The 27,311-nt window shown below is 37.2% G+C and overlaps 1 protein-coding gene across 2 annotated transcripts in view; it reads right to left on the bottom strand.

The window, feature by feature from the left end:
- trpc3 (transient receptor potential cation channel, subfamily C, member 3) overlaps positions 1-22,865 on the bottom strand; it is a 31,806-nt gene extending 8,941 nt beyond the window's left edge. The window contains exons 1-6 of one of the 2 annotated variants that reach the window (XM_015344010.2): positions 22,558-22,865; positions 14,721-15,486; positions 14,374-14,418; positions 9,184-9,369; positions 4,928-5,092; positions 2,533-2,749 (exon numbers count right to left, since the gene is read on the bottom strand). In XM_015344010.2, the coding sequence (XP_015199496.1) occupies positions 2,533-2,749; positions 4,928-5,092; positions 9,184-9,369; positions 14,374-14,418; positions 14,721-15,486; positions 22,558-22,712 (1,534 nt within the window). In that variant the 5' untranslated portion in view covers positions 22,713-22,865. The remainder of the gene's footprint in view (positions 1-2,532; positions 2,750-4,927; positions 5,093-9,183; positions 9,370-14,373; positions 14,419-14,720; positions 15,487-22,557) is intronic. The other variant, XM_006629166.3, reaches the window with a different exon arrangement.
- Positions 22,866-27,311: the final 4,446 nt, after the last annotated feature.

Below are 27,311 nucleotides of genomic sequence, written 5' to 3'. Positions count from 1 at the left end.
CTTATATGTCTCTTACGAGACATACACGTTTTTACAAGAGACATACGTACAGTATGTTCAATGTTATATTTTTACTTGTAATAAGGGTTTTAGTTTGTGTAATATGTATTGATGCCAGTGACAGGCATGTGTTTGGTAGTGAGTGACAGTTGCCTTTTGGGGCTTAAAAATGTTGAAATTTAATTCAGATTTACACTGGGAGAGCTGTAGGGTGGCACATTGGTTAACATTGCTGCCTTGCCATGCTGGGCCCCTGGGTTTAATTCTGGACCTGGGGCTGCTATCTGTATGGAGTTTGTATGTTCCCCTTGTGTTTATGTGAGTTTCCTACTACAGCCCAAAGACATACTGGTAGGTTAATTGGCTTCTGTCAAAATTGGCCCTAGTGTGAGTGTGTCCTGTTCATGTCTGTGTGTCCGGCTTGTGATAGACTCGTGTCCTGTCCAGGGTGTCTCCCGCCTTGTGCCTGTTTCTTGCTGGGATAGGCTCCGACTAAACACTAAATTGGAAGGAGCGTTTCCAAAGTGGATGTATGGATTTATAATTGAGTAGAAGTGTAGTGTGGAGCAAATGCAATGAAAAGGGAAAATGAGAAATCCACAAAATTAAAGGCACAAAGTTGGGGAGGCATTGTGCAGTATACATTTTTAAAATTTCTGCTTGAGGAAATATTTCCCTGGTGAGAGAAAACCACTTTTAAAAGTTGTTTTTATTGGAAAGGTTAGTGATTCCCTAGTTGATACACACACTTAGTATTACTGGGATGTACTGTTTAATGCTTCAATGTCTCTCTTTAAAAGCATATGGAACTGTCAATATATATATAGATTCAGTATAGAAACGTTGGCTTTTACGAAACAAACACATTTTATGAAAATGCACACACATGAACCTGAGATTGAGTTGGAGGGCAAAATGGAAGTGCTTGCATCAATGACATGAACCAGAAAGCTGTTGGGAATGATCTATCATCTGTGATCTGACCAAGATGATTGGTCAGTAATGAAAAGACAAAAGGATTTACTGTCTGGAAGCAGTGGATAGCAGATGCAGGGGAGGTGATGGGATTTAGCATGTGTTTGTCCACTGAACTTTGAATTGTCACGATAGGTGCCAAATTTTGTGATTAGTGGGGCATTCAAGAAGATGTTCCTGAGCTCTAATCAAAACTCTGTTGTCTCTGTTGTTTGAAACAACAACTGAAATATCCCACTACCCAAAATGAAGTCATCACAAGACTTTTATTACAAGTAGATCTATTTCATATGCCAAATAATCTAAAAACACGTCAAGTCTGTATCAACAAATAGGGTGAGGCAATGTTAACTGAAAGTCTGATTAAATTGATCCAGAATATTTTCTTAAGGATTTATGAGAAGGACTTAAACTCTTAAATCTTTCAAAATCCCAGTTCTCCGCAGAACATAAAACACAGATCCATGAATACAGAAACAATAGGCAGGGACGTAATTTTGTTTTACAAGCAAAATGTATGTTCAAGAAAAGTTAAAGAAAACATCTGAGAGTTGTAAAAGAGTCAAACAAAAAACTGAGGAAAATACTAAAAATGTTAAAAATGGTATGCAAATGAAAAGTCAGAAAATGCAATCATGTACTGCACTGGGTGCTTTCCCAACCTTTCTTGGTTGGTTCTATTAAATCTCAGTTTATTGCATTGCAGTATACATGCTGTTTCACTTATTTTTCAGATGCCCTCTAACAAATGCCCTCTATTAAAGACAATATGATGTAGCACCATATAATAAGTAATACTCAGAGTATTGATAGTAATTCTCATATCAGCCTTCACACTCTCAGACAAACCAAGCACACAACAGTAGCTGAGCAGGTGTTCAAATATTTAACTCTGATTTGTTGACTGAGTGGCAATTCTTTTTAATAGTAGGCCTAAAATCACATGTAGGTTTAAAATGTAATGATTAAAAGCTTGAGCAAACTAAGAAATAGTTACAAAGAGACACTTAACCATTCTCTTTCGGATCTGTGCGTGGCATCCACTAAAATCAAAAAGGACTAAATTCCTAAAATTAAAGTAAAAAAAACTACCATCTCATTGTATTCAAACAGGGTGAAAGGTAAACTATTAAATAAGAAAATGAGATTTTACTGAGACCTGGCGCAACTGTATAAGTAATCGTTTTTACATCCTTAAATTCTATAAGGTTTTGTTACATACTCTGATACTTTCTGGTGTAAATTTTGTTTCTGTAATTTCTGAAATTCTCTTAAATTTTAAATGACTGGCTCAGGGAAATGCGAAACATAAAAACACAATGTCATTTTGGAATAATGGAAGTGAAATGTTTTGTAAATAGTGCAGAGTTTTCAAGACAACTGTTGTATTGTTTAACAGATGCAACAAAACACTTTCACTTCACAGAACAGGCAAACACATGAGCTAGTTGCAGATTCTATCACACTAAACTCTGAAATGCTTCCATAGCTTGATATCACGTTTGAGTGGAATGTTCTAGAAAGCAGAAGCTTTAAGGGTTAGAACTAGCTCAATACCTAGAACCCACACCATGATGAGCATTTCAGTCCAGCTGAACCTGGTGGTTTTCACCCTGAAGATCTGCTTGGGATAATCAGTGACTGTCACATTAGGGAGAGTGGTTATTCCTTCAAATCTGTCGGAGGCATTGAACACCAGCAAGCACAGGAAGATGATGAAGGATGCAGCGTGGGCCACAAACTTCATGAAGGGACTGCGCAGGATTTTTCCAAGCTGCAAAGGAAGATGACACCAGATTAACTGAAGCTTTGATGTTGCATATCTAAGAATGCTGTGGTCACCAAATTTAAAACTATTTCAGGTGGGGAGGTGCATCAGCAAGCGCAGGCTGCAAAGGAACAAGTAATAGGTTTATTCCATGCTGAAAAGAGAAGAAAGAAAACACAAAGAAGGTTCTTCTTCTTCCTCATATCTGAAGAAGGCCATACGGCCTAAACATTGTTTTCTTTTTTCTCTTTTCAGCATGGAATAAATTTAAAACTATGCTGCTTTGTCTACTATAGATTTAATTTTTAAAAGTAACCTTGAGTTTGATAATATCTCATTTTAACCAAGAACTTGATAACAAGCATAAAGTATGTACAATATATACATAGTAGATTATACATTGCACATGCTGAAGGTGCTACATGACTATGTAACGCTATCCTCGCTTTAACTCTTAGTTGTCATGACCTGTTGTTTGAGGTATTATGTTAAATACTATACTGTTTCTCTACACACAACACAACCTAAAACATTCACTTAAACGCTCCCATGGTTTATTTTAAGCACTGCTCAACGTTTAAATAGGTCTCCTGTTTTTCTGCTGATACATGACTTTTTCCTGGGGCAGCAAAACTGAAACATTGTGTCCATAACACTCCTCTCCAGTGCTCTGCAATCAATCATTTTGGTTTAGTAACGATTTCAGATTTTTCATTTTTCTTGTCTTGGCAAAGCTTTTTGAGCTGCAGTTCATTACATCAGTATTTAGTAGATCTGTAGTGCCTCCTGTGAAATAATAAGATTTAATGAGGCATTGAAGTCAGCAACAGGGTGAGTAATAGGTAGGAAAAGATTAGGCGTGGCCTTTGAATAATCAATACATCTTTGTTAACTTATTTGCTTTATTTTCTGTGCCTGAAAGGTTCAAAAATGTTTTGTCTGTTACATTCCTCATCATTGGTCTGTTGACCACAGTTAATGATATAGTTCTTATTCCAGGCATTTTTGACAGTTGCCCTCTCTCCATAAGTATTTTGAGGATAAAAAGATCAAATTCAATATTTTCAAGGGTGCTGGCAAATTCAACCCATTAGACTGCTACAGCACCGCCAGTGAAACTGGAACCAGAGGTCAGAAGTGGAAAGTACAGGCAAGTGCATTTAGAACTGAGATAAGGAACAGCTTGTTAACTTGTTAAAGGCAGTGTGAAACCTGGAACAACATATTCATCCATTTTGTCAAAGCTTACACCCTGGCTTCCTTAAGGAAGAGATCCTAGGATCACTTAGCTCCTGCCAACCAAATCAGGTAGATGGGCCAAATGGAAGTCTCTGTTTTATCCCATCTTTTTGATGATCTATCATCCTGGTTTCTTTGATAAGGAGGGACTTGATGTTGAGCTGCAATCAGTAGGAAGCTTTGATTCTCGACAGGAAACATTTATCCTTGGAATTATAGTTCATTTCCTCTATTTAGCACTTTTGTCCCATAGTTACCATTTCATTCTGTATCTGTTGACAGAAGTCTGTACATAATTATGCTAAACATGGGTTTGTCTTCACATTACATTCATTTGTTTCTGTGAAGTGGAGTTGTGTGTAGACATTCTATCTTCTTCCATCAAACCATAGTAACATAAATGGCATATAATCCTCCTTTGTTTTCTGTTTAGAAGATACTGGTGATTAACAGCTCACCCAATAAGGATTTTCACATCCTGCTCTATTCTCAGGTCAGGAACTGAAAACTGAAGCCTTTGGACTGAGGGGACTTTATAGATTGTCTTCTGAGGGGTAACAGTGTCATGGAAGTCACAGGAGGAAAAGTCGTTTGAAAGGTCTATTTTAAAAATTAAAAATAGTTCTACTGGCATTTTTTTAATTGCATCAAAAATGTTTGTATAAACAAACTATATCTTTAATTTTCCTTCCTTAGTATGATTTCAATAAGATCCACTTCATGTACTGTATACCATACATATCTATTCATTTTTCTCCCATTACACATTTTTTAAGCTTCTTTAAGCCTTCTTGGCCAAGTTATTGTTGGAAATGATAATTTGTTTTCAACCGACTCATCTGATTAAGTCAAGAATTATTATCTTCAATGGTAACGATGCAGATGTGGAAAATTGTATTTAACAATTGAAATGAGAAAATGTAAAACTGAAAAGAGGATGGTTACCCTGCTGCATGGAGCAAACCAGTAACCCACTGCAAGAAGCGGCAGGCCTAAGGCAACAACAAGCACAACGAGGCATTTGACAGCAATGGTCTGCTCCCGTAGTCCTGAGAGGTTTTCATACCAGATTGTCAGCAACTGCTGTTGGCAGTTTGGGTGAGCAACGAACTACAGAGACAAAACAAAGACACGTTAGTTCATGTGGGGAAAATTGCATATAATCTGTAACTTCCAAACAACTGTGCCCAGCATGACAGCAAACAGATGAGGTCACTTGCATTTTGAGGAGGTTTGTGTGTGAAAATGGTCTGCTGCAATCGCGTTCACTGGACTGATCGAACCTCTTCGCCCACTGGGGCTCTAGCAAAGTCTGGGAAACGGTCTTTACTTGGCTGAAAAAAGGATTCCTTCAACAGCTGATAACAATTAAAAAAAACCAAAAAAGGTCATGAAAGGAGACAGTGGGTATAGTCCGGAAAATGGGTCAGTACAGTTTTTGGAGATGTAGATTACGTTTTATGGGACTGAACACCTCTGTTTTCACCTCTAGAGAGTAAAGTGATATTCACTTGGTGAGGCCGAGTTTAATTTCTATATTAAATCAGTAGGTTAATTAATTGCCTTTGTGGCTGAGATATAATTTCTATGAGTGTCCTACATATTTCTATTAATACAATGTAGGAAAGATTCAGAACTCAGGAAATAATCTGAATTTTTGTGTAGCCTTGCAACTTCTAACCCTGTTTATTGTAGAGATAACCAGGGCTTGTTATTCTACTAATAACAAGGACAGTCTTTATTCTTTATTTTCTATGAGAGATGTATTATTCTACTTAAATACAGAAAGTGAAGTAGTGTTATTTGAGAAACGGATCTCCTGGGAATAGAAACTAAAAGCCTGACACTTTTTTGAAGAAATGTAAGTGAAAATGGATTTCTGTCTCCACACTTTGTCACTAATCCAACTAATTGGCCTATCTGTCTCCCCTTTATTCTGTTTCTCAGAATCTGTAAATACCCGTAGCTTGTCATCCCCAGGGATGGATAAGGGTGACTTAAAGAAACAGGCTTCAAGAAAATTAGTAGAGTGCAACATCTCATCACTTTGTCCCTTTACAGGGTATAATGTAGGCTTTTAGATAAAATCAACCAATTATCTGTGCTGGGATAACGACAGTGGGTATCAGTATTTTAAACCAGTGATAAAAGACAATTGTATCATCTTTATTTTCTTGTTGGTTTTGTTGTTATTGCATCTCTGTGTTTTGCTTGATTCTTAACTTCTTTTCCCTTCATAATTGCCATTCGCTATTCTAGCAAAAGTACTCTAAGCTAAATGACAGGAAACAAAACAAACTCTACTTCTAAGGTTCATTGTGTGACGCTAATTTGCTTCACCTGCATGCTTCCTTCCAATCAATTTCTAGTTTCTAGTCTTTTCAGAAACTGTTGTTGCTAAGATGTCGTACCAACAAGCTAGAAACAGAAGCAAACACAATATACGATTATAAGATATACATTACAAGATATAAGGGACAATAGAGAAAGATCAAATTATTTTATTATTTTTATTATAGTTCTGTTGTGTATCTTTCATTCTGAAAGCCTTTTATGATATGGACAAGCTTCATTACACATGGTTAAACAGATTCTGATTACAATGTACTACCCTATCCCTTGATCTGAATCCAGAGATAGATAATTATCACATATAATTTATTCACATAAAATGTGAATCAGCAGTGCATCATTTTGAATAGGAGTTTGTAACCCAGTGTAGTTGCATGGACATTATTGATCATTTCTTACTGAAGTCACGCTGAATTGGCCTGAAGCAAGCATGCATTCACAGTTAGCCATATTGTTTAACTTATTCAACTCAAACCAATCAGGAAACACAGTTCTCAAAGAGTGCCAGACCAGGTAATTCTTAAAGTCTACGTAGCCCCATGCCCAACAGCAATGACTCTCCATTCATGGTTGGGTAATGAGGTGGGGAAACCTATCTTGTGGTGATAAACCTCCAGGGAGATAATTTACAACAGCCAATGAACTCAAGTAGCTTTGTGAAGCGAGTGGAAACTGGAGGTTCTGACCGAATTAATATGTAAACTCCACACAGGCACAAGTCTGTATCTGAGCTCCTAGGATGCAGGAGCTGTAAGGAAGTGGTCCTAACCACCCTTGTCACTGATCCACCCAGGATCAACAACAACAACAACCGAAGCAGCAGAACTGTTTGTAAGTGCAATTTATTTTCTACCCACAAGCAGCCACAATCTGAACCCGGTACAGAGGTTTGCAAATGGGAGATACTCTGACATTGCACAACCATCTATTTTAGAATGTGCAATGATTCATAGGGACACCTGCTGTTTTGAGATATTCTTGAGCTCCCACTGTTTAATTCAGTCCAGTAGTGCATTTCAGGCAGAGAGAGGTCAGTGGACTTGCTTCAGGCCAGAATGATCCATCACCTCTGGAAGTGGTTTTAAAGTGATTTGATGGATTTTAATCATTAGAGTGTGAAAAGTGGCTGTTACAATTAGCATATGGGAGTTACAAACATTTCCCTGTGTAATGTCTCCTAGGAATTAAGATCCTACTCTGAGAAACTAAAAGAACTGAATCTTTCTAGTGGTGAACAGGGAAGACTATGAGGCGACCTGATTCAAATCCTCTAAGGCACTGACAACCCAGTGCATATCTTTAGAATCAACAGGGGAACACAAACCAGAGAGGACAAATGGAAATTAAAAGGCAGGTCATTTACAATTGAGAACAGGTGGCAGTCTTCTACACAGCCTTTCAAGGGTTATGTGAGTATGGAAGAGACATGTTGCCAAAGGCGATACCCTGGTTTCTTTAAAGAGACAGCTGGATGAGACCCTTGGATCAATTAACTAATAACTACTGTGGCATTATGCAGGGGGTTGTTCAGTGTGGAGGCGGAGCCCTGGATTAAGGGCGACGTGTTGCCTTCGCAACCACGGCTGTTCTGGCTAATTAATGAAAAGCCACAGCTGTGGGGGCCCTTTAAGACACGCTGAACACCTTATAGAGCGACAAGCGAACCCCGGAAGGGGAGAACCATTCCAGCGACAGTGCTGGAGGGGATTGTAAGGCTGTATTTGTTTTCCGTCGTTTTCTTTTCTTTTTTTTCTCCTATCCGGCTGTGCATCTCCAATGGGGCAGGCTGACCCTTTATCACAGGTTTTTTATTTTTGTGTTTTGGCCTCGCTCTCCATGGTCTCCCAGACTGGACCCCGTTAAATAGGGTAAGTCCAGTCTGAATACCGCTCCATGCTGGACCCAGTTAAATAGGGTAGCACATTGGCACAGTGGCACATTTTTCTATTTTTGTTTTGTGTTCTTTTTCGGTTTTCGCTAACCTCACACCAGTGCCTCCACCCCCTCAGATAGGGTGTAGACCTTTTACCGATGTTCTCTGCGGCTCCTCCCACTCCCACATTGTTACACTACCAAATGGGCAAGATGGCCGAATGGTTTCATCTTGATTGTAACTGTTCCTATGTTCTTATCCGTTTCTTATGGGCCAGCAGTAGTAAGAGCAATGTCTTTGAACATTTTTTCTGGCACTTTACCCCATTATTATTTTAGATTTTCATTAGTATTTACATTTGAGTGCCGCTTCGACCTCTTCGATGTTTTGTACAATTAGGAATTGGGGCCTAAGTTGTCTATGTGTGCTTGAGCATGTGTATCTGTCCTGTAAATGGCAGATGTCCAGTCTAGTGTAGTCCCGCCTTGGGGTCTGTGATGGGTTGCTGTGATTTTTACCAAGAATAGGTGACATTCTGATAAAGGATTAATGGATATTTGCATTTTTTTTGTAAATACTGCTCCATCACTTTAGGTTTCTGTTTTGTTTTTCTCTAAAAGTAAAAGAGCATAAAAAATATCTTAAGGGCTACATTGCTTTGAGATGTACATTGAAAGGCACTTTGTTTAGTAAATAGGATGATAATTGAACTACATATGAGAATATCACATTTTATTATTTCCTGGTTTGCAGTATATACAGGCCAGGTGTTATAGACATTAACTCAACGTGACTGAAGTAAACAATAAGCTTTTCTTATTCCGCTCCCTTTAAGGCAACCCAAAGGTGGTTACAATTAACTGAACCAGTTCTAAAAGCATGTGTGGGAAAAATGTAATTTTTTTTTCTTTTTAAGTCTGGCGGGTGAAGTTTCCTGTGGGGGGTTGTGGACAAGGTGCAGCAAGCAAATACCGACCTTCTTGACTTCGTACTTAATAGCCAGCTTGACTCTGCTCAGGAGAGTCCTGTGGTGCTGCCCTTCCTCCAGCTCTGCACTCACATCCCCGTTCAGTATGGCTTCGACTTCTTCAGTATCTCGGCACAAATCGAGAACACCCACCACAAAGTCCTTACATTGCATAGATAGCTTGCGATAGTCATTCTAAATGGAAAAGAAAAGCATTGGTAAAAGCTGATGACAGACAATTTCCTAATGCAGGGAAAACGCTTACATGGCAGAAAGAAGGCAAGATTAATGGCAGTGTGGATATCAAAGCAGGAGTCTATTTATATGGTAATGCTTTTTTTTAATCACTGAATTTGTTGTTCCCAGTTTAATTCTAGCGTTTCAAATCCTCTGCTAGCATGTGCGCATATATGTAGGACAATAGCAGCCTGAGTGGCTTAATTACCCAGTCTTGTAAAGCGCTTTTAACATGAATAACGTCCAAGTAGGAGACTCTGGCATGACTTTCACAGCTCCCTTAAATTTGCATCTCTTTGAAATGCAAATTGAACCAGTAGTAAACAGAACAAACATTTGCGCTAACGACAGAAGATTAGTTAAACTGACACCTCTGAAAATTGTGAGATTCGTTGAAAAGAATTAATACATTTTACATCTAGGCACATAGACAAGTGATTAAATATATTTCACTCTTTGACTTATTAGTCTTCCTAAATGCTTGCTGTATTACTTTGTTCTTTATTTAGTATTCTATGACAGTCTTTTCTTGACAAGTATAGGGGATCATCCTGTTGGGTTTTATTTGGTCTCTATAATTTATCAAGGGCAGAACTCCCCTTATGTTGTAATTGGTAACAGGCAGCTATATTGAAAATGGATTCATGACAAGAAATTTGATTTTATGTTATTTTGTTACAGATGAAGTAACCTTTCATTATCCAGCAGCTACAGTATATCACTCTGCAACTCACAACTAGAAATCCACTGAAGCTCAGCAGGTATGAGCCTAGTCAGTGCCTGGACAGGAGACCTAAAGGGAAAAACTAAGGTTGCTGCTGGAAGAGGTGTTAGTGGGGCCAGTATGGGTGCTCACCTAGTATAGTAAGGGGGACAGTATACTATAAAAAGATGTCATCCTAAGGATGAGACAAAACTGAGGTTTTGACTCTCAGTGGCCATTGAAAATTCTAGGGCATTTTCTCAAAAAAAGGTAGGGAAGTTAACCTGATGTTCTGGGTAAATTCCCCCTGGCCTTTAACTATTATGGCCTCCTAAAAATCCCCATCTACGAATTGGCTTCATTACTATGTTCGTCAGAAAAGTGCTATCTAAATGTGATTATTATTATTATTATTATTATTATTATTATTATTATTATTATAGTCAGGTGGGTAGCTGCGTCAGCAAGCGTGGGCTGCAAAGGAACAACTAATAAGTTTATTCCATGCTGAAAAGAGAAGAAAGAAAACAAAACGTTTCACCCGAAAAAGGCTCAACAGCCGAAACATTCCGTTTTCTTTCTTCTCTTTTCAGCATGGAATAAACCTATTACTTGTTCCTTACTATTATTATTATTATTATTATTATTATAATAACAGGTCCTTCAATTTTATTGTCTCATGCAAATGTGAAACTAGTTTCATTTAAGATAGACACAAATGATTAAACATTTTTTTTCTTTGCAGCGGCTGCTAGATACACACTTGTACCAAACAACTAAGTGATGGATTCAGTTTCCAGAATCCTTAGACAACCAGCATCCTTTACCTCAATCCAGCAAGTACCTTGTCAACTTTCTCAGCTGTGGCTGGTCATTGAAATTAGAGAAAAGGGACCACAGCCCTTGCTCATAATTTATCTGTCATCTTTGAACCACTAATATATGAGATCTGACAGGGCAGAGGATTAAATCTGGCTTTATATTTGGTTGGTTTCTCTCGAGTTTGAATGCAGAAATGGAAACAAAATGCAGGGCTATTCTGTTGCAGAAGAACTGTGACGAGATTTAATGTAAGATTGCAGAAAAGTGGAATGCATGGAAAATAATCAATTGATACAAATACCTTGATTTAAGTAATTTTACCAGAAAGGGTGGATGTTTTTCTCTTTTTATCTCTATATAACAGTGCGGTTTGGCAGTCTGCTGTGGGTTGCTGTGACCTAGTTGTAAATTTTTCAAAAGTCTCAACATGTTTGTGAGTCATGTTCATTTTATTCTTGTGGTTTCTTTTGGTATAGATTTAGATTTAGATTTAAAGATTGTTGTGGATGAACAGCAATCAGGTTTTAAAAACACTGCACCAAGGTGGAAGCTAATTATTGTAATTGACCTATTCAGTTAACAGAATAATAAAGCCATATCTGAACAATAAAGCTGACAGAACTCATATTTGTAAGCCATTTCAACAATATCCACATATACATAAAACCTTAAAATGACAGAGAAATCATAATTTAAAATATTAAAACTCTTCATTTTCTGACACATAACAATTTTGTTGACATGAGGGATATTTATATATACTGTATGTATGAAGAACACCTGTATAACATTATAATAGATGTTATAAAAAAGAACATTTCTCTCTCTGAGCTTTTTGGCAACTGTATCTGTGCAAACAGAACATTGAGTAAAACCTTCAAGAATTTTGAAATACGATATAAAGGAGCAAAAACGACTTTTTATATTCTGTTTAATTTGTTGTAGTTTAATTAAAAACAGTGCCCACATACCATTTTAGATATGTGCACCTAATATATATGAGGGCTACAGTCATCCAAGTCTTGTGCACTCCATTTATCAGTTTCTACTGCAGAAAAACTACTCTTGAAACAAATTTAAATAGTTACATTTACAATCCTTAGGTAAATGGACTGGAAGAATGCATCCTTTTAGTGACAGAACCTTTTGATTTTTAATTAAATTGGTTTTTCTCCAGATCCTTACATGATTATTACCTTATCGATATTATGAATAGCATCTGCTTGGTAGACATCTACAACGAAATTAATTCCAAAAAAATTCTCAACTTCAAAAAAATTATTTTATAGTCGCTAATGTTAATATTTTTTCAACTTTTTGTTTTGATATAATCTACTCATGAAACTACTGTATAATTGATCAAAAAATGCCTGAAATCAAACACTTTCATGCCAATATTGATTTTTCCACAACCGTACAAACTGGTCACTTTGGTTACCTTGCAAGGGATTTTAACCCAAGGACTTTAGTATCTTTAAAAGATTAGAAGAGAAATGTCATGGGACCAATCTAAAACTAGAGAAGTCCCGTGAGAGGAGATGCATACATTCAGGTTGTGTGATTAAATCAAAGATGAGACAAAAGCTGGAAAATAGCAGGATCAAAGTAAAATGTATCTCTGACCGAGCTGCACAGATGGTTTTATTTAAGAAAATCAGTGGTATCACTGTGCATGGTAGGACTTTTTCCACAGGACTATAGACACAGGCTGGTAATTTAACGTGCTCTGCTACTTTCATTTGCTGGGTTGTAATCTCTTATTTTGCACAATAAAATAGGACTGGCATATTATTAAAATTTGAAACAAAAATGAATCGGTTGCTTTTCCTCATGATTAGAAATACAGAAACATTTGAGTCTTATCTTTCTACCTTTATGAAGTCTGTGCGAACCTAACAGGACATATACTGAAATACTGTATTGAGATATCCTGTATAGTGACATACAGGGCCTAAAGTACGTACAGTATCATTTTGTCTCACACAAATCATTCAAACCTATGTAAAATGTTTCCTTTTGAAATGGATGGTTAACAGTGTGCAGTAACACATTCCTGAAAGAAAACAAACACGTACAGTATGATCCTTCTGCCCAAATATCTTTCTTGAAGAAAAATATTTTGCATTAATAATGGATTAAAATGAGCTATATAGAGGGCGGTAATTAAGGTAATTAGATTTTAGACTGAATGCCTTGTCAACAACATGAGAACTAACACCGGGAGAGAAAAAAGAACCAGACACTGTGTCACAAAGAGTTAAATACCAATAATCTGAAACTTGGAAGCAGTAGGTCAAGTGCTATAAAACTGATTCTGATTTTTTCCCTGAATTAAGTGCTGCAAAACAGAAGCAAAAAAGATGTCAGCTACGAGTCCTAGGTAATACAGAGTTCTGTTCACTGTAGCTCAGGCTGATAACATCTGTGGTGTCAGAATGACTACTTTCTTGTAAGATCAGAGCCTAATATCCACAAAGCATTCTTCTTTTCTGGAATCCGTATCAGGTAGGTGAAACTAATATCAACTTAAAAAATCATGGTTAGTATGATATAGGCTTTCCTCTTTTTTTCCAGTGTATCATTTGTTTATAATTATTATTTATTATAATAAATAATAGGCTTGCAGACCAAAGCCTTGCAGACCTTGTGATGTTGGGATGCAATTTCTTTGCCAGATCTATTCCAATCCATTCAAAGTGGATCTCTTTGAATCTGTTACAGCAGGCAGGTGAAGGTTTCAGCCCTATCAAATGCAGTTTTACTAGTCAGCTCGTGTCCTTTACACACATTTCTCTTTGTAACAAGTATAGCATAGAAAACGCAGGACCTGATCTTAAAATACACTCCTATCTTAGCAATGCACAATGTGTACAAATGCAATAAAGTGAAAATGAATTAAACAAAGAAGCAGTTGATGGATACCTGTGAGTGTTTACAAAAGGACCTTATGATGCTACAAGGGGTGACTCTGGAAATAAATAGTGCCACAGGAAAACAACATGCAGACAGCATCTAAAGAAACAAAACCCATTCTCAAAGCTCAGACAAAGAAAAGCAATCAGCATGCAGATGGATTAAAAAAAATGGAAAAAAATTTAAAAGTGTCTGTTTAACAAAGATGAAAGGCAGCCCTTAGGACAACAATTTCGGGAATGTAGGAAAACATTTGTAGGAAAACATGAAAATTTTAAAGTACAATAAAAGCCACACAGCACATATCCTCCACTGCCTTCAACTTGTCCTCAAAAAACTCAGCTATTATATGACTAGACATCTGTGACGTAAAAAGACTCATAAAATGCATTTACGTGAAGCTGGAAGAAGGTCTTTCTAGAAGGAAAAAAGAGGGTATCCTTTTCTGGTAGGTGATGCATTAGCAACTGTGACATTAAACATTTCAAATGGCTGTTCATAAAGTTATATTTAAAAATATTTACCAGGGAGAAGCAATTGAGCTGCGCCGTCTCTTTTTTATGGGTGTCCTGGTGGCGACAGCACACACACACACAGTTTGCAAATACATTACAGGACATAAAACAATAAGTCATTGAAGAAACACAAGCAGAGAGAAAGGAAATCGTAAAACAGCACTGTGATCTTAGGGCTAATCAAAAACACTCTATGATCTGATCTTAAGGGGACTTCATTTTGCTGGTCATGCTCTAGAGCAAAATCTGGAACTGCTAATACTCATACTGTAGAATAAAAAGCAAATCCAGGCATGCTTATAAATTCTAAGGATGCAGGAAAATATCACACTCATGAAAATCAATTGCAAACGTACCTTGAATTCTTTTTCGATGTTGGCCAGCTTGGCTAACTCATTGCTCAGTTCTAAAGCCGTGAGAACAGGGTCTTCGCTGGACAGAGAGAGGTAGGCAGGACTTGCCAGACCTCTGTAGGCGTTTATCCTGGAGCGGGAATGGCTGAAGGAATCCTTCTTCTGCTTCTCCATGCATTCATTGCACTTGCAGAAGTAGTCGTGGGGTCTCTCGATGCGAGCTCCCTTCATGAGTAGCATGTGCACAACCTCGTACTTCTGGCAGTGGGCAGCTAGAATGATAGGGGTGATGTCAGGAGAGAACCGGGTGCCGTCTTCGTCGTAGGAGTAGAAGTCGTCATCCTGCAGCTCACAGGGGCTGCGCGTCAAACGCTCGCTGGTGACGAAGGCGGGGTGGTTCAGAATCGCTTCCACGATCCTGACGTAGCCCTTGCTGATGGCGAGCAGCAGAGCGTCCCCAATGCGCGCCAGGTTGTCTCTCTTGAGCAGCAGCTCCGTCACCTCCAAGTGCTCGTTCCCCACGGCGAGCTGCAGGCCATTCTGGCCCATGTAGTCGACGCAGTTGACATTCAGCGTGCTGGATTCCTCGAGCATCTTGCGCACCACGGGGATGTTGCCATACTCCGCGGCGTCGAGAAACCGCTCCTCCTCCGTGGTCAGGCTGGTCCCCCTGTTGTTGAACATGAACGCGGGGCCGCGGACAGCTTGCCGTCTCCCCTTCTCCCTCATCATCGTGAGCCTCCTCAGCGTCGGGTTGTCGCCGGCTGGCCTGTGGGGGACAATGCAGAGCGGACAAGTGAACAGACATTCGCTGGTGGCCATTCTAGATGTTCCGATAAGAACAAGAAATGGGAGCAAGTCTGTGCATCCAAAAAAAGACAAAAGATAGCTTCACACAAAGAAAAAGTAATATTTTGTACAAGACACCTGGATTCACAAAGTAAACTTTTACAGACATACTGCTGGAACATAGTATGCATATGACATTTAGAATAATAAACACTATTGTTTAGGTCTTTTCTGTTGTTATTGTATAATGGGATGGCTAATCATACAACAAAAGTCAAAAACCCTTTTATTGTCTTTAGAAATATCTGAATAAATAGAGGTAGGCCTGCATATTATCTGCTTCTTTGCCCACAATCTGTTGAGGGTTGAGTAAATGTGACAAATACGCATCTATCAGATCCTAAAGAGCAGGTTAATGCACCATTTTGGGAGTTCTAAAACATTCCACAATGTGAATTGTTCGTGAAACTTCTCCTCCACTGTTCCACAGTACTAGGAAGGTGACCTTCTTTTTGAGCTGCTTTCATTTTAGAAACTTGCAATCTCTTTGTACTTGGAAGATGATTCGACAGACATCAAACTGCACAAAATACAGCAGAAGACTTTATATACATTAGTGGTTTGAGACCTAGAACATCTACACTATGATATAATTCTGATACTATGTAAAATCAATAACCCAAACGTGAGGTCTATACGTTTTTTGATTTTACTTTAGAAGACCGCACTCACGCATTTGTATTTCACCATCTTCCTATTTAGAATTCATAGGAAAATTCTTCCATTTTAGTCAGGAGCACCAGTAAACACTGAGAAATGCAATTTACTCTGTATTTAGACTTTGCAGTTTATTACTGATTCCTAATTAAATGACACCATGAACATCTAATTTCACTCATCATTATGAACTTATACCTGAAATGAGATTAAGAAAAATTGGAGGTTAGTTCGTAAAAAGTAGTTTAGGTCATCAGTAAACTCTACACCAGTATTTATCAATCTTTATACCATCCATGTATTCTTGTTCATTATTTAATAGACAGAAAATAAATAAATAAATAGTAACCAAATGGCATAAAATCACCAGAAAATACTGCAGTGAACCTAGTGTAACTGGTGCAAATCATAGCTTTTCTTTTTAACCCATTGTGAGAACTGAGTTGGATTTATAATAGTATTACAATGGTATTTTAAAAATATTTAAATATTTTCTTTATCCTGGCCTTCAACTGGCCAGCTTAGCATATGGTTCAAATGGTCTCAACTCAAAACACAACTGTCAAAATGATTACGAACTTAAGTGAAATACCTACCATTTTGTAAAATAAGTGTCATATGTCAACTTCCAATAAACAAATCAAATTAGGTTTTCACTGCAAACTGTGCATATGAAAAGTATGTGCAGATTAAAGCCTTCTTAAAGCTATCCATATTATGTCCCTCCTTTGTGGACAGATTCCGTGCCTTTGAAAAAGGTCAGGAGCTATTATTTCTCCTCGGTATAAAAACAAAAAAAGTGTTACTCTCAGGTCATTCTATGAGAATGTTTATTTTAAAGAAGCCCTGGGTCATATTTCTTCCATGGATATGAAACAAATATGAAATTTACTCAGGGAGTATCAAGACCCGACAAGATCCACACGGATTCATGGTTGAGCTGAAGAGAAATCGGAAATCGGAAAAACTCAGACGAGAGCAGCATTGATTTACACATTTTTACTAAATGAGAAGGCACCTTCATCTGACGGAGAAGTGCAATAATATTATTTAATTCAGATTATTTAATATCATTGCACCTGTCCATTTGATGCAACACTATTACTTAAAATTAAGCATAATGAATTTAAAAAATAGGAATGATATTAACCTATTATTAGGAATGCTATTAAAATTCTACTTCCAATTTTTACTCAGCAGCTTTTCAGATTCCCCCTAATTTGATTTTTAGGAGGATCTTTATAGGGAGTACAATTTAAAAATGCCCCACAACCCTTCCACCAAAGAATTATGTTACACTTTGTAAACTAAAAGGATGTGTCACCCTCGTTCAATATTTCCTGTTCTACTTAATGTCAAGTGTCTTTAATTTGCCTCACTAATTAACTAATTCCAGCAAAAATGGACATATTGTGTGTGAGGCATTGAGATGGATGTTATGTTGGAGCCATTTCAACTTTACTAATGGGTTTCAGAGCACTGCCTCGTATTGATAAACTTCCTTCCTGTCATCTTTGACTTCTCCTTCCATTAACTGTTTTATCTGGCAGTAGGAGATGAAGACGAAAGGTAATCCATGCATTTACATTAATACATTTCTGAAGTTGAGTGAAACTAACATAAACATCTTATTATGTTGCGTTCCACTAGGGATTAACTGAAAAATCTCTGTCACTCTATAAAAAGTTAACCCTTTAGATCTCCAATAAATGGGGCAGGCACAAATTCTGTTTGCCAAATTGAAGTCAGTTTTGATACATATATTGATAATGTCAAAGGAAAAAGGAGCTAGAAGTCAAATATTTCTTGCTACAGTCATGACAATTCTGATTTTGTTTTTTGGTATTAAGTCAAATACTGTACTTATTAGGTATAGTTTTGATGATAATACATGCTAATGAGCTAAATATACAGTATTGAAATGTTTGTGAAAGAACATTACAGTGAGAATGTGCATGGTATTCTATATTGTTTTAGATTTTTAAGCTGCTTAGGTTCTGCAACATTAAATAATGTTCATAATACAGACTTTACCTGATGTTAAACATTTAAATGCTGTGGTTTGCATTTCATGTTTATTATTCAATGTAATTTATTTAATGGAAATGTATAAAATGTTGATATTGTTTAGTTTCACTATTGGAGGCTAGGGCTTAAAAGGAACATAGTGCTTAGTAATGGTTTCATCAGCTCAGCTTCTGACCTTTAATGACAGGAAGCACAGTGAGGGATTAATGAGTGTCAGATCAAAAGGTTGGTTTTGACCCCCAAAGAAAAAGAGAACAGATCAATAAGCAGTTATCACATTGAAATCTATTTTCACTAGTCACTCTAGTTGGATTTTCAAACTTGATATCAACAAGGATTACTCATCCATATTTTTTGAAAGCTTCAGGTAAAGAGAATGAACAAGATGTATCTTGGGCTCTAGAGACCAAAGCTAATATAAAAAAAACTTATGACAACTGTGTTTAATCTCATTGGTACTCTGTTAATGATTTCCTGAACTGCCAGCTTCCAGGTCTTTAATATGTCCGTTCCTCATCTTAACCTAATTAATGAGAACTGCTGCTGTTTAATTTCTGTATTGAGGGAAAAGAAAGCAAGACAAATCTAACCTTAAAACTGCAGAGCAAAGTACACAGACAATCTGCTCATTTCTTATGTGTGTGTAATTCACACAGCAGCAATACACAACAGTCTGTGATGGCTGATTTATCTTTCCTCTGTTTATTTTACTTACCAAATTGCTTTGGGCATATATCATATCTGTGTAGAAACAAAACATGTCCACAAAGATAATAGTCCCTGACAAACATAAGAAAGGTTACAAATGAGCAGAGAATATTTGGCTGATTTGTTTGGCAATTAGTAGCTAATTGATCCAAGGACCTCATGCAGTTGTTTCTTAAAAGAAGCCAGGAAATGGACTTTAATAACATGGCCAGTTTACTTGTTTTTTAAACAAAAGGTAACCAGATCATGATCTTAAAGTGCTAACAATATTTACATTTGGTCTACTTTCACCCTTTGTAGAATTTAATTAGGGCATACTGTATATACCTGTGTCTGAATGTATGTGAAACAGTTCTGATTTTGAGCTGTGTTCTTTTTTTTATTAAGTGTAAAAAAGGAGGATTTTCTCATTGCATCCTACTGACTAGCTTGTGAAGATTTTACTTCACACACACCAGCCTCCACACACCCACTCTGTTCTTGGACAATAATATCACCAAACAGTGCAATAATGCAAGGAAAGCAACTGCCAGAGACCAGTGAAAGGGTGTCTGCCTTCAGCTGCCCCTGTCGTCAACTCTATAGCCTTGCTCCCTCCACCTGTACCTCTGAAGAACGAATATGACCTTAATTGAAATGACTGAGAAAATGACACACTCTGCTGATGTTATTGAAATTACCCCTGAAACAGACCATATGCCTTCATAATTAGAGAGCAAAAAATACGAGTCAAAGAACAGTGTGATTCCCTTTTCCCCAGGGCTTGAAATTGCAAGTGCTCAGTTTGATTAGAATGAGCAAAAAAAACCCTTGTAGAAATAACAAATTGCCTAAAGTAAAATAAAAAATATATCATAGGCAACCAGGAGGAATTACTTTTCATCAAACCTCCACTCTGCAGCAGTCACGGCTTCAAATCTTCATATCTCACATTAGCTGTAGTCCTAATTCCAATGACATTTTACGTTGTTGCATTTCAAATTGCATTTTTCTTTTTTGGGAATTACAACAAAACTTCCCAAATTGCCAGTGCAATGTAAAACACAACAAGGAATTTCAAATTGTTAGGGCTGTTAAAGTGTATCCTAGTGCAGAGGTCAAATGTCAAAGTCTTCATTGAAGAGGTTTCAGAAGGGAGCTATATCAGCTTGTGTTGGTTGCAAAGGAACAAGCAAAGACAAATTCAGTGTCAAACAGTCAAAGAAAGAAACACAGTCTTTTTCAGGTGTCAACGGTTCAAATGTTGTGTTTCTTCTTTCTGCTGCTCAGCATGGAATTAAGGTTTTTATTTATCACACTCCAGGTAAAATTAGTGTGAACAATTGATCTCTAATCAACGGATGGTTCTTGTTTTATTGACAACAAAATGGAATTAGATTTGATCTGTCTAAAAAAAGGCTTCTGAAGACCAGCTACTGTAGGACATCCTGGCGTGATGAAAGTGATTTAATGAAACTTCTCTTGGTGAACTGTGTTATGTAATTAGAATGACAATTTCTCTGATATGCCAAAGGTTTGGATTTGTAATGAAATAAAAGTCTGCAATTAATATTTTTCCATCTTTTGAGAATATTCCTTTCATGGATTCAAGACTTTCACAATCCAAACGTCAAACATATTGTCACCATTATAATTTAAAAAGCAAAAAAACGCCCGTTATTGGAAACGTGCCTAAATCTTAACAACCATCATTTTAAAAAAAGCATTATATTAAAAAAAACATTATGTAGTAAAATATGAACAACCAAAATATCATGATGTATGAAACTTTCTGATCCATTTTAATCCTGTGTTTAATAACTTGTATAGTTAACAGCACAACATTATCAAAGTAATACCACACACTATTCCAACTAACATTAGATCACATTTATCATATAATGTGGTGTCATACAGTTTAAGTTGGAAAATAAACAGAATTAGCTCATCTGAATTATAGCAGACATATCGTAACATCAGGTTTGTCAGTCTTAAATTTAAAAATGTCTTGAATTCTTAAGATAAAATAAGAAACACTGAACATTGGTAGTATTTCATTGTACAACCTTAATGAGCACAAGACTAATAAATAAGACAAAAAGACTTGCTTAAATATAATTATCTGTTTTCCATATATATATAGTTATTTTTTTACATTTTAGATACCAAGGAACTCAAGGAACAGAAGTGTAATGTGTCAAAGCGCATTTTCCTTTTTCTCAGCTTTGCCAGCTATAGAAAGAAACAAGCTGAAGAATGAACTGTAAGTTGTCTTCACCACTTTACATCAACAGGTAAATAAAAGATAAATACATATGCTGATTAAATACTTCCTACTGGCTACTGGCTGGCTTTTTAAGACAATATCCCCTTCAGTTTGGAAATAAAAACACATTACTCTTCCCATGGAGTAGCCATGAAGCCAAAACAGAATTAAATAGAATTTTCATAATGACAGTAATAATATTTAGTATGTGTGACTAGAATGTGACACTTCCCTGGCATTATGTCATGTTTATTTTGAAAAACAAGACATATAATGTGCATACACAGTAGAATACTATATTATAAATCACCCATTCGGCTTTCCTTATAGAATACCTTGATGTATGTTCTAATAAACATGGCTGTGTTACTAATGGTTAAATTAATCAAACTACCAATTTATTTTTTTAACTAAAGCTTACAGCGTTTTTTCTGACTGCACTTTTTAATTAGGACTTTCAGTCCACGTCAAATGGACATAGAAGGACAATGTTGCAGTAACCAGGGGTTTTCAAACGCTAATGACGTAGTGTCTTCTACTTTGTGTATCTACAGTTACGAAAAGCTCATTAATAACATTGGGTTATTTTATTAATACGGGCAAGATTTATGACTTCATAATTGCTTGTAGTAAAGCAGGAGAGAAAGGAGGGCCATTTTCTGTTTGAGTTATCCTTTCAGGCACACTGATTACACAAAATCCACGTCTTACGCAGGGATCATCTTAAACATATTTCCGGAAAATAAAATCTCATTGGAGTTGCGTTGTTATAAAGCGCAACAAATTACACAGGGCCACTGAACTGCCGCGGCAGGTATTACTTTTTCAAATCATATTTTGTGAATCGCATTTGTGTGTGAATCTCCTATTTAGTTACAAAAAAAAATAAAGAACAAAAAATGAAAAAAATAATAAAATAAAACTCTTTTAAAGAACATTTAAAATTGTGAAAATGAGTTCCACTCGGTGGCGCTAAACTGCTGAATAAATGTGAGAAATATAACCATTTCAAGTTTTTTTTACACTTGTAGCTAACCATTGGTGTACTGCGTGGTTTATGAACAATTGAAAATATCAATAAGATGTTGTTTTTTGTCTAGCAAAATAAATAAATCAGGCATTTACTTTCATCGATTACAATCGACTCAAAAGTGGACTTCGACTTAATTTTCTTTTTCCGCAGCGATATATGAGAAAAATAACTTTCACATAATTTTCTAAATATTATGTGTGCACTTTACTTGATTTCAGTTTTATAAATAAATAACGCATTACATCATTACTATCAACAACAGTAACATTAATTATAATAACAACAACAACCATAATAATAAAAAATAGTGCACTACTCACATTGTGCAATGGTAATACCCAGATGAATCTCTGACAGTTTTAACCGATTTTAAGTAATGTGCATCCAAACCCCCGTTTTCCTCTTTCCAGTCTTGTTCATTGTCCTCTTCAGAAAAAGACACACGTTTCTGATACTTTCTGCCTTTCGCTGACATACAGGCAGCTGCTGTTTCTTTCTCAATATATATCAAGGTGTAAATTATGTACGCCTTTCTGAGCTCTGACAACTGGCTAAACGCGATCTTCCCGCTGGTACTGATCTCCCGTCTTGTGCTGCTGATGCTCACAGCTCAGTAGTTTGAACAAGTGAACCGCGTGAGATCAAATGACCAGCCCAGCCCATCCTAGTTAAATGTAGGATTTCATCGTCAACATCATCATCATCATCATCATCTATGAGCCAGTGACTGAACCATCAGAGGATCGATGTCATAGCAAATATGAATGAGACGGTATGACATTGTTTGTAAACCCATCATACTAACGATGGATGGGGAAACTTGATTTGCATACTGTATTTTGAAGTTGACAAATATCCTATTCTCTCTTGCGTTGATTCATGGTATGCCTTGTAGTTTTCGGTACACATGTTCCGTAAACTTGGTGTAAAATTGAAGCATGATGTATTAATCAAAAATAATCATGTAAGTATTCCTGTTTTCCTCCCATGAAGTATCCCTGCAGACGTGGAGCTATGGCACAAGTCCAAATTAATTCCTGTCAAAACTGGGAGCGATGGGAGAGAGAGAGAGAAGGAATTGATTGGTTTACCCCTCTGGGGAGGCCAAGCCCTGACACTGTGTTATTTCTTCATTTCACTGAAGTAGTGTTGTGTAGTTGATATTTTATAGAGAAAACAGGTTCTTTGTTATCTCTTTTGGCAAGCATGACGAGTTATGCACAGCCTATTCTTTGGTTTAGTTTTTCAATTACCCATTCTTGTTGTTTAAAGCCTCTATCTTCCATTTGTTAAAGAACCAACTGAAAGAGATCCTTGGATCACTTACTGTACCTTCTACCAACTAAACAGGCTGGAACAGTTAGATAGGCTCCGCCTGATTGTAACATTCCTTATGTTCCTATGTCACAATTTATCAAACCTACAGGTAATATACAGCCCAGTATATTTACAGTATAAGACACAATGCATTTTGAAGATGAGAATAATAGGCAAAACTTGCTGTCCTCATAGTCCAAGACTAGGTTTTGAGCGGTTTTCCTAAAGATGGACCAAAGCTAAAAGGAGGACTAAAGGTCTGTCTCAGTCTAGCCCTGGTATACACCATCTGTTCAAGAACAATATTGCACCCCACAGATGGAAGGCACCTCAGCTAACGTAGGGAAGACTACTGCAGTTCTGCACAGCTTGTTCACATTGATGCCTGACCTATTTTACTGATCATTTGAGCTATTTGTATTTTTCCAAATTCATTAACCTAATTGAGTTAGAAACTGGGCAATGATCCATGGGTTCTGCACTCAAAGAGCTAGGAATTCTGGAACCCAAAAGGATGCTCCAGGAATCCTCAGCATTTGTGATGATAGGGCCTGCTGCCATATCACCTCAAAGCTGTGTTCCAGGATCCAGAGATCTGGGAGTGCAGCTCAGCTCTCGAGCCTATGGCAAACCTGTGGGCACAAGCAACGACAATTCTGATGCCACCCGTCAGTGATGACTTTACAGTACAGCGCTGTTTATGCACATATTGGTAATGGTATAATAGTATCATCATTTTAATCACTATCCAAAAACACCTGTCCAGGTCCATGATAATTATGCTAGAAGGTGAGGGTCACCACAAATTAATCGTGCTCTAGCCTGCTCAGTCATATTTTCATAGGTGAGAAACAAATTATGACAAATATCCCAAAATAAAGAATCAATCAACCATTGTATCATATCTATATTGTACTACACTGTAAAGATGTAATATATGCTAAATGTTATCCCCTGAGTGCCACTGAGATATATCTCTGGGATTTTCTGCCAGAATCTCCTATCAGTGGGTGTGAAGCCTAATCAAACCTGAATCAATATGCAGTGGCTGTGTTTGGAATTAAGTCTGTTCTGTGTTAGATTACTGAGATGGTACTACACTTGCAGGTTATGATTTTTGCTGTCTGGAAATGACAATCTTCTGCAAAGTAAAATAAAATCTCCAAGAAAGACAGCTACCACAGGAGGTAAAATATCAGACAAACAGAGAACATTTTTTTTCCCCAAATATACGGATGGCAACTACTATACAGTGGCTATCCAATCAATTCCACCGCGCTCATACAAGTATGAAGTGCCTATTTCTTTCTGTATTGGATGCTAGAACTAATATTTTTTTAATGCTAACTTCAGTGCGCACACCTCATACTATAATACAGAAGCCAATAAAATTCTTCATGCATTCTTGCTGACCTGAGTTAAAACCACATGAGCCTTTAAATGCAGCATCTGTCTACAGCAGTAGATTTGGTCTAGGATTCACACTGTGCTTCATTGATATGCATATCTCCATGATGAGGGCTGTAAAATAGGCAATCAATGAGGTCAGATGAAATCCACAAACAATAGGCCATTCAGTAGATCAGAATTGTAATAAGTCTATCTTAGAATAGTATATATTAAATTAACCCATAAAGCATGACTTTAAAGTCTCCTTTTTTCAGTCTTAAAACATCCATAAATTTAACTTCCATTCATGTCCCCAGGTAGGTCTTTGTGTTACTGCTAATTTTGAAGCAGTCCACTGAGTTGACGTAAACATAATTTTTCTTAATTTTGAATACCTAGTTTTAAGTAGTCTTCTCTTCTCCAGGATAAAAAGATTCAATTTACTTACTCTGTCCTTGACCTTCCCTTAAGGACATTAATAAGTCTCTTTCTCTCCTTAGTACTGCCACTAAAGCAGCAATGTCTTCTTTGAGACATTGTAAATGAAATGGAACTCACTCTTCCAAGTGAGGTCTAATACACTGAATAATATGAAGATGCCTTGCTTTGATTTTATTGGCATTTGTACTGTGCATATTTGTACAGCCATCGTATATGTGAAATTCACATACTATGGTTGTTTCCTGCATGCATCACAGTGCATTTTCTTACATATCACCTATTACCCTCATTTATGTGGAAGCTTTTGACTAATCTATACTTCAAGGATAATCTGGAAGGATTTTGTACTGGTTTTCTTTCCTCTGGGAGTATGGAACTAGCTACCCAGCCACTAACTCCAAAATGGCCTTGTAACGAACAGTTCTTTCCAGACCCTATGCGGACGACATGATCCGGGGTGGAGTGAGGAAAAAAGCCGCCATGCAGGAATCGGGAATGAATACAGGGGGGCGTGTCCAAAGTGCGCAGGTGTCCAGGGGGGTGAGTCCAGGGCAAACAATCCAGAAACGGGCAAAGTCCAAAGCCGGGCGGTCCATCCGAGAACAGACAGGTTAAAAACAGGAACCGGGTCAGAACCGGCAGGGGGAAGGGGAACAGGAACAGAAACTTAAAAGCATAACGGAGCCAGACGATTACAGGTCCCGAGCTCGCACGATATGGGAATCAATGCAGAGCCCCGAATAAAGTGAGTGTCTGGCTTTTAAGGAGGATAGGAAGGAAGCTAGAACAGGGGGCAGGTGCACAAAATCAGGTCCGAAGTGAAAGAGCCGGAGTGCCCTTAAGGAGGAGGGACTACAATCGTGACAGGCCTGCTCTTGTTTGTAACTATTCTCAAGTTCTTGAAGTTGAAGAATCGAGAAGGAAAAGAATTTCAGAGATACACAAGTCTGAAAACGTGCATAAAGTGAGGGTATTGTTTGACATCACTGTGCTGCCCCATCCCCTGACCCAGGCATCCTCACAGACTCATTCACAAGTATGAATTGTGCGCAGTATGGAAAGTACAGAATTAAAGCAGAAAACAATACAGGATGTTTTACCAAGATGTGTATTGTGATAAACATGAGTATGTGGGTTCATTTTTTCTGTTATTTGAAAGAAGCATAAAAAGTAACTAAACTCTAGGTTCCTATTTGTTCCCTTTTGAGAGGAGAACATTCTGAGAGGAAACTAGCGCATGCTTCTGCTTGATTTTTCATTCTTCATAAAGACACTGTGAAATTATAAAGCATTTTGTACTCTAACGGTGAAAGGAGTAGGTGGGATGACTCACATCCAATCATTAAGAACAGACCTTGCAACAACCTCAAGGTAACAGCCAGTGCTAAAGTCAAATTGTATAGGAGCGTATTGTATATGACTTTTTAATATTTCTTTTCTGGCATTAACACATGAATTATGGGATTGTCTTTCGGAATTATTGATGAACTTGAATAACTATAAAATATTTTAAAAAATAATCATCATTCTTTGTAATTATAATACTGTAAGATTAATAATTTGTTTTATTTTCTGTACTATTACACATAGAGTATGTATAAGATTTATTGTATGTGAGTTATGTATACAGTATGTGTGTATGCATGATTGAAAATCACATTCACATCTTATTCCGTTCCATACTAGATATTATCCAGGCTTTTGATAACACAATAGGTTTATTGCATGCTGAAAAAAAGAAGAAAGAAAACACAAGGTTTCGGCCGTGGAGCCTTCTTCAGGTGTGTCAGGTGTGTTATTTTGATAACACAATGTTTTTTAAAACAGTCTTTGTTAGACATGATCATTCAAAGTAAACTACAGACTTGTATGTAAAGAGAAACTAAGGCACTGGTCTTAATGAAAGGTTTTATGAGCTGTGAAAAGG

The sequence above is a fragment of the Lepisosteus oculatus genome, chromosome 1 (genome assembly GCF_040954835.1).
Source record: "Lepisosteus oculatus isolate fLepOcu1 chromosome 1, fLepOcu1.hap2, whole genome shotgun sequence".
Taxonomy (NCBI): Eukaryota; Metazoa; Chordata; class Actinopteri; order Semionotiformes; family Lepisosteidae; genus Lepisosteus; species Lepisosteus oculatus.
This window is presented reverse-complemented; position numbering and strand designations above follow the sequence as displayed.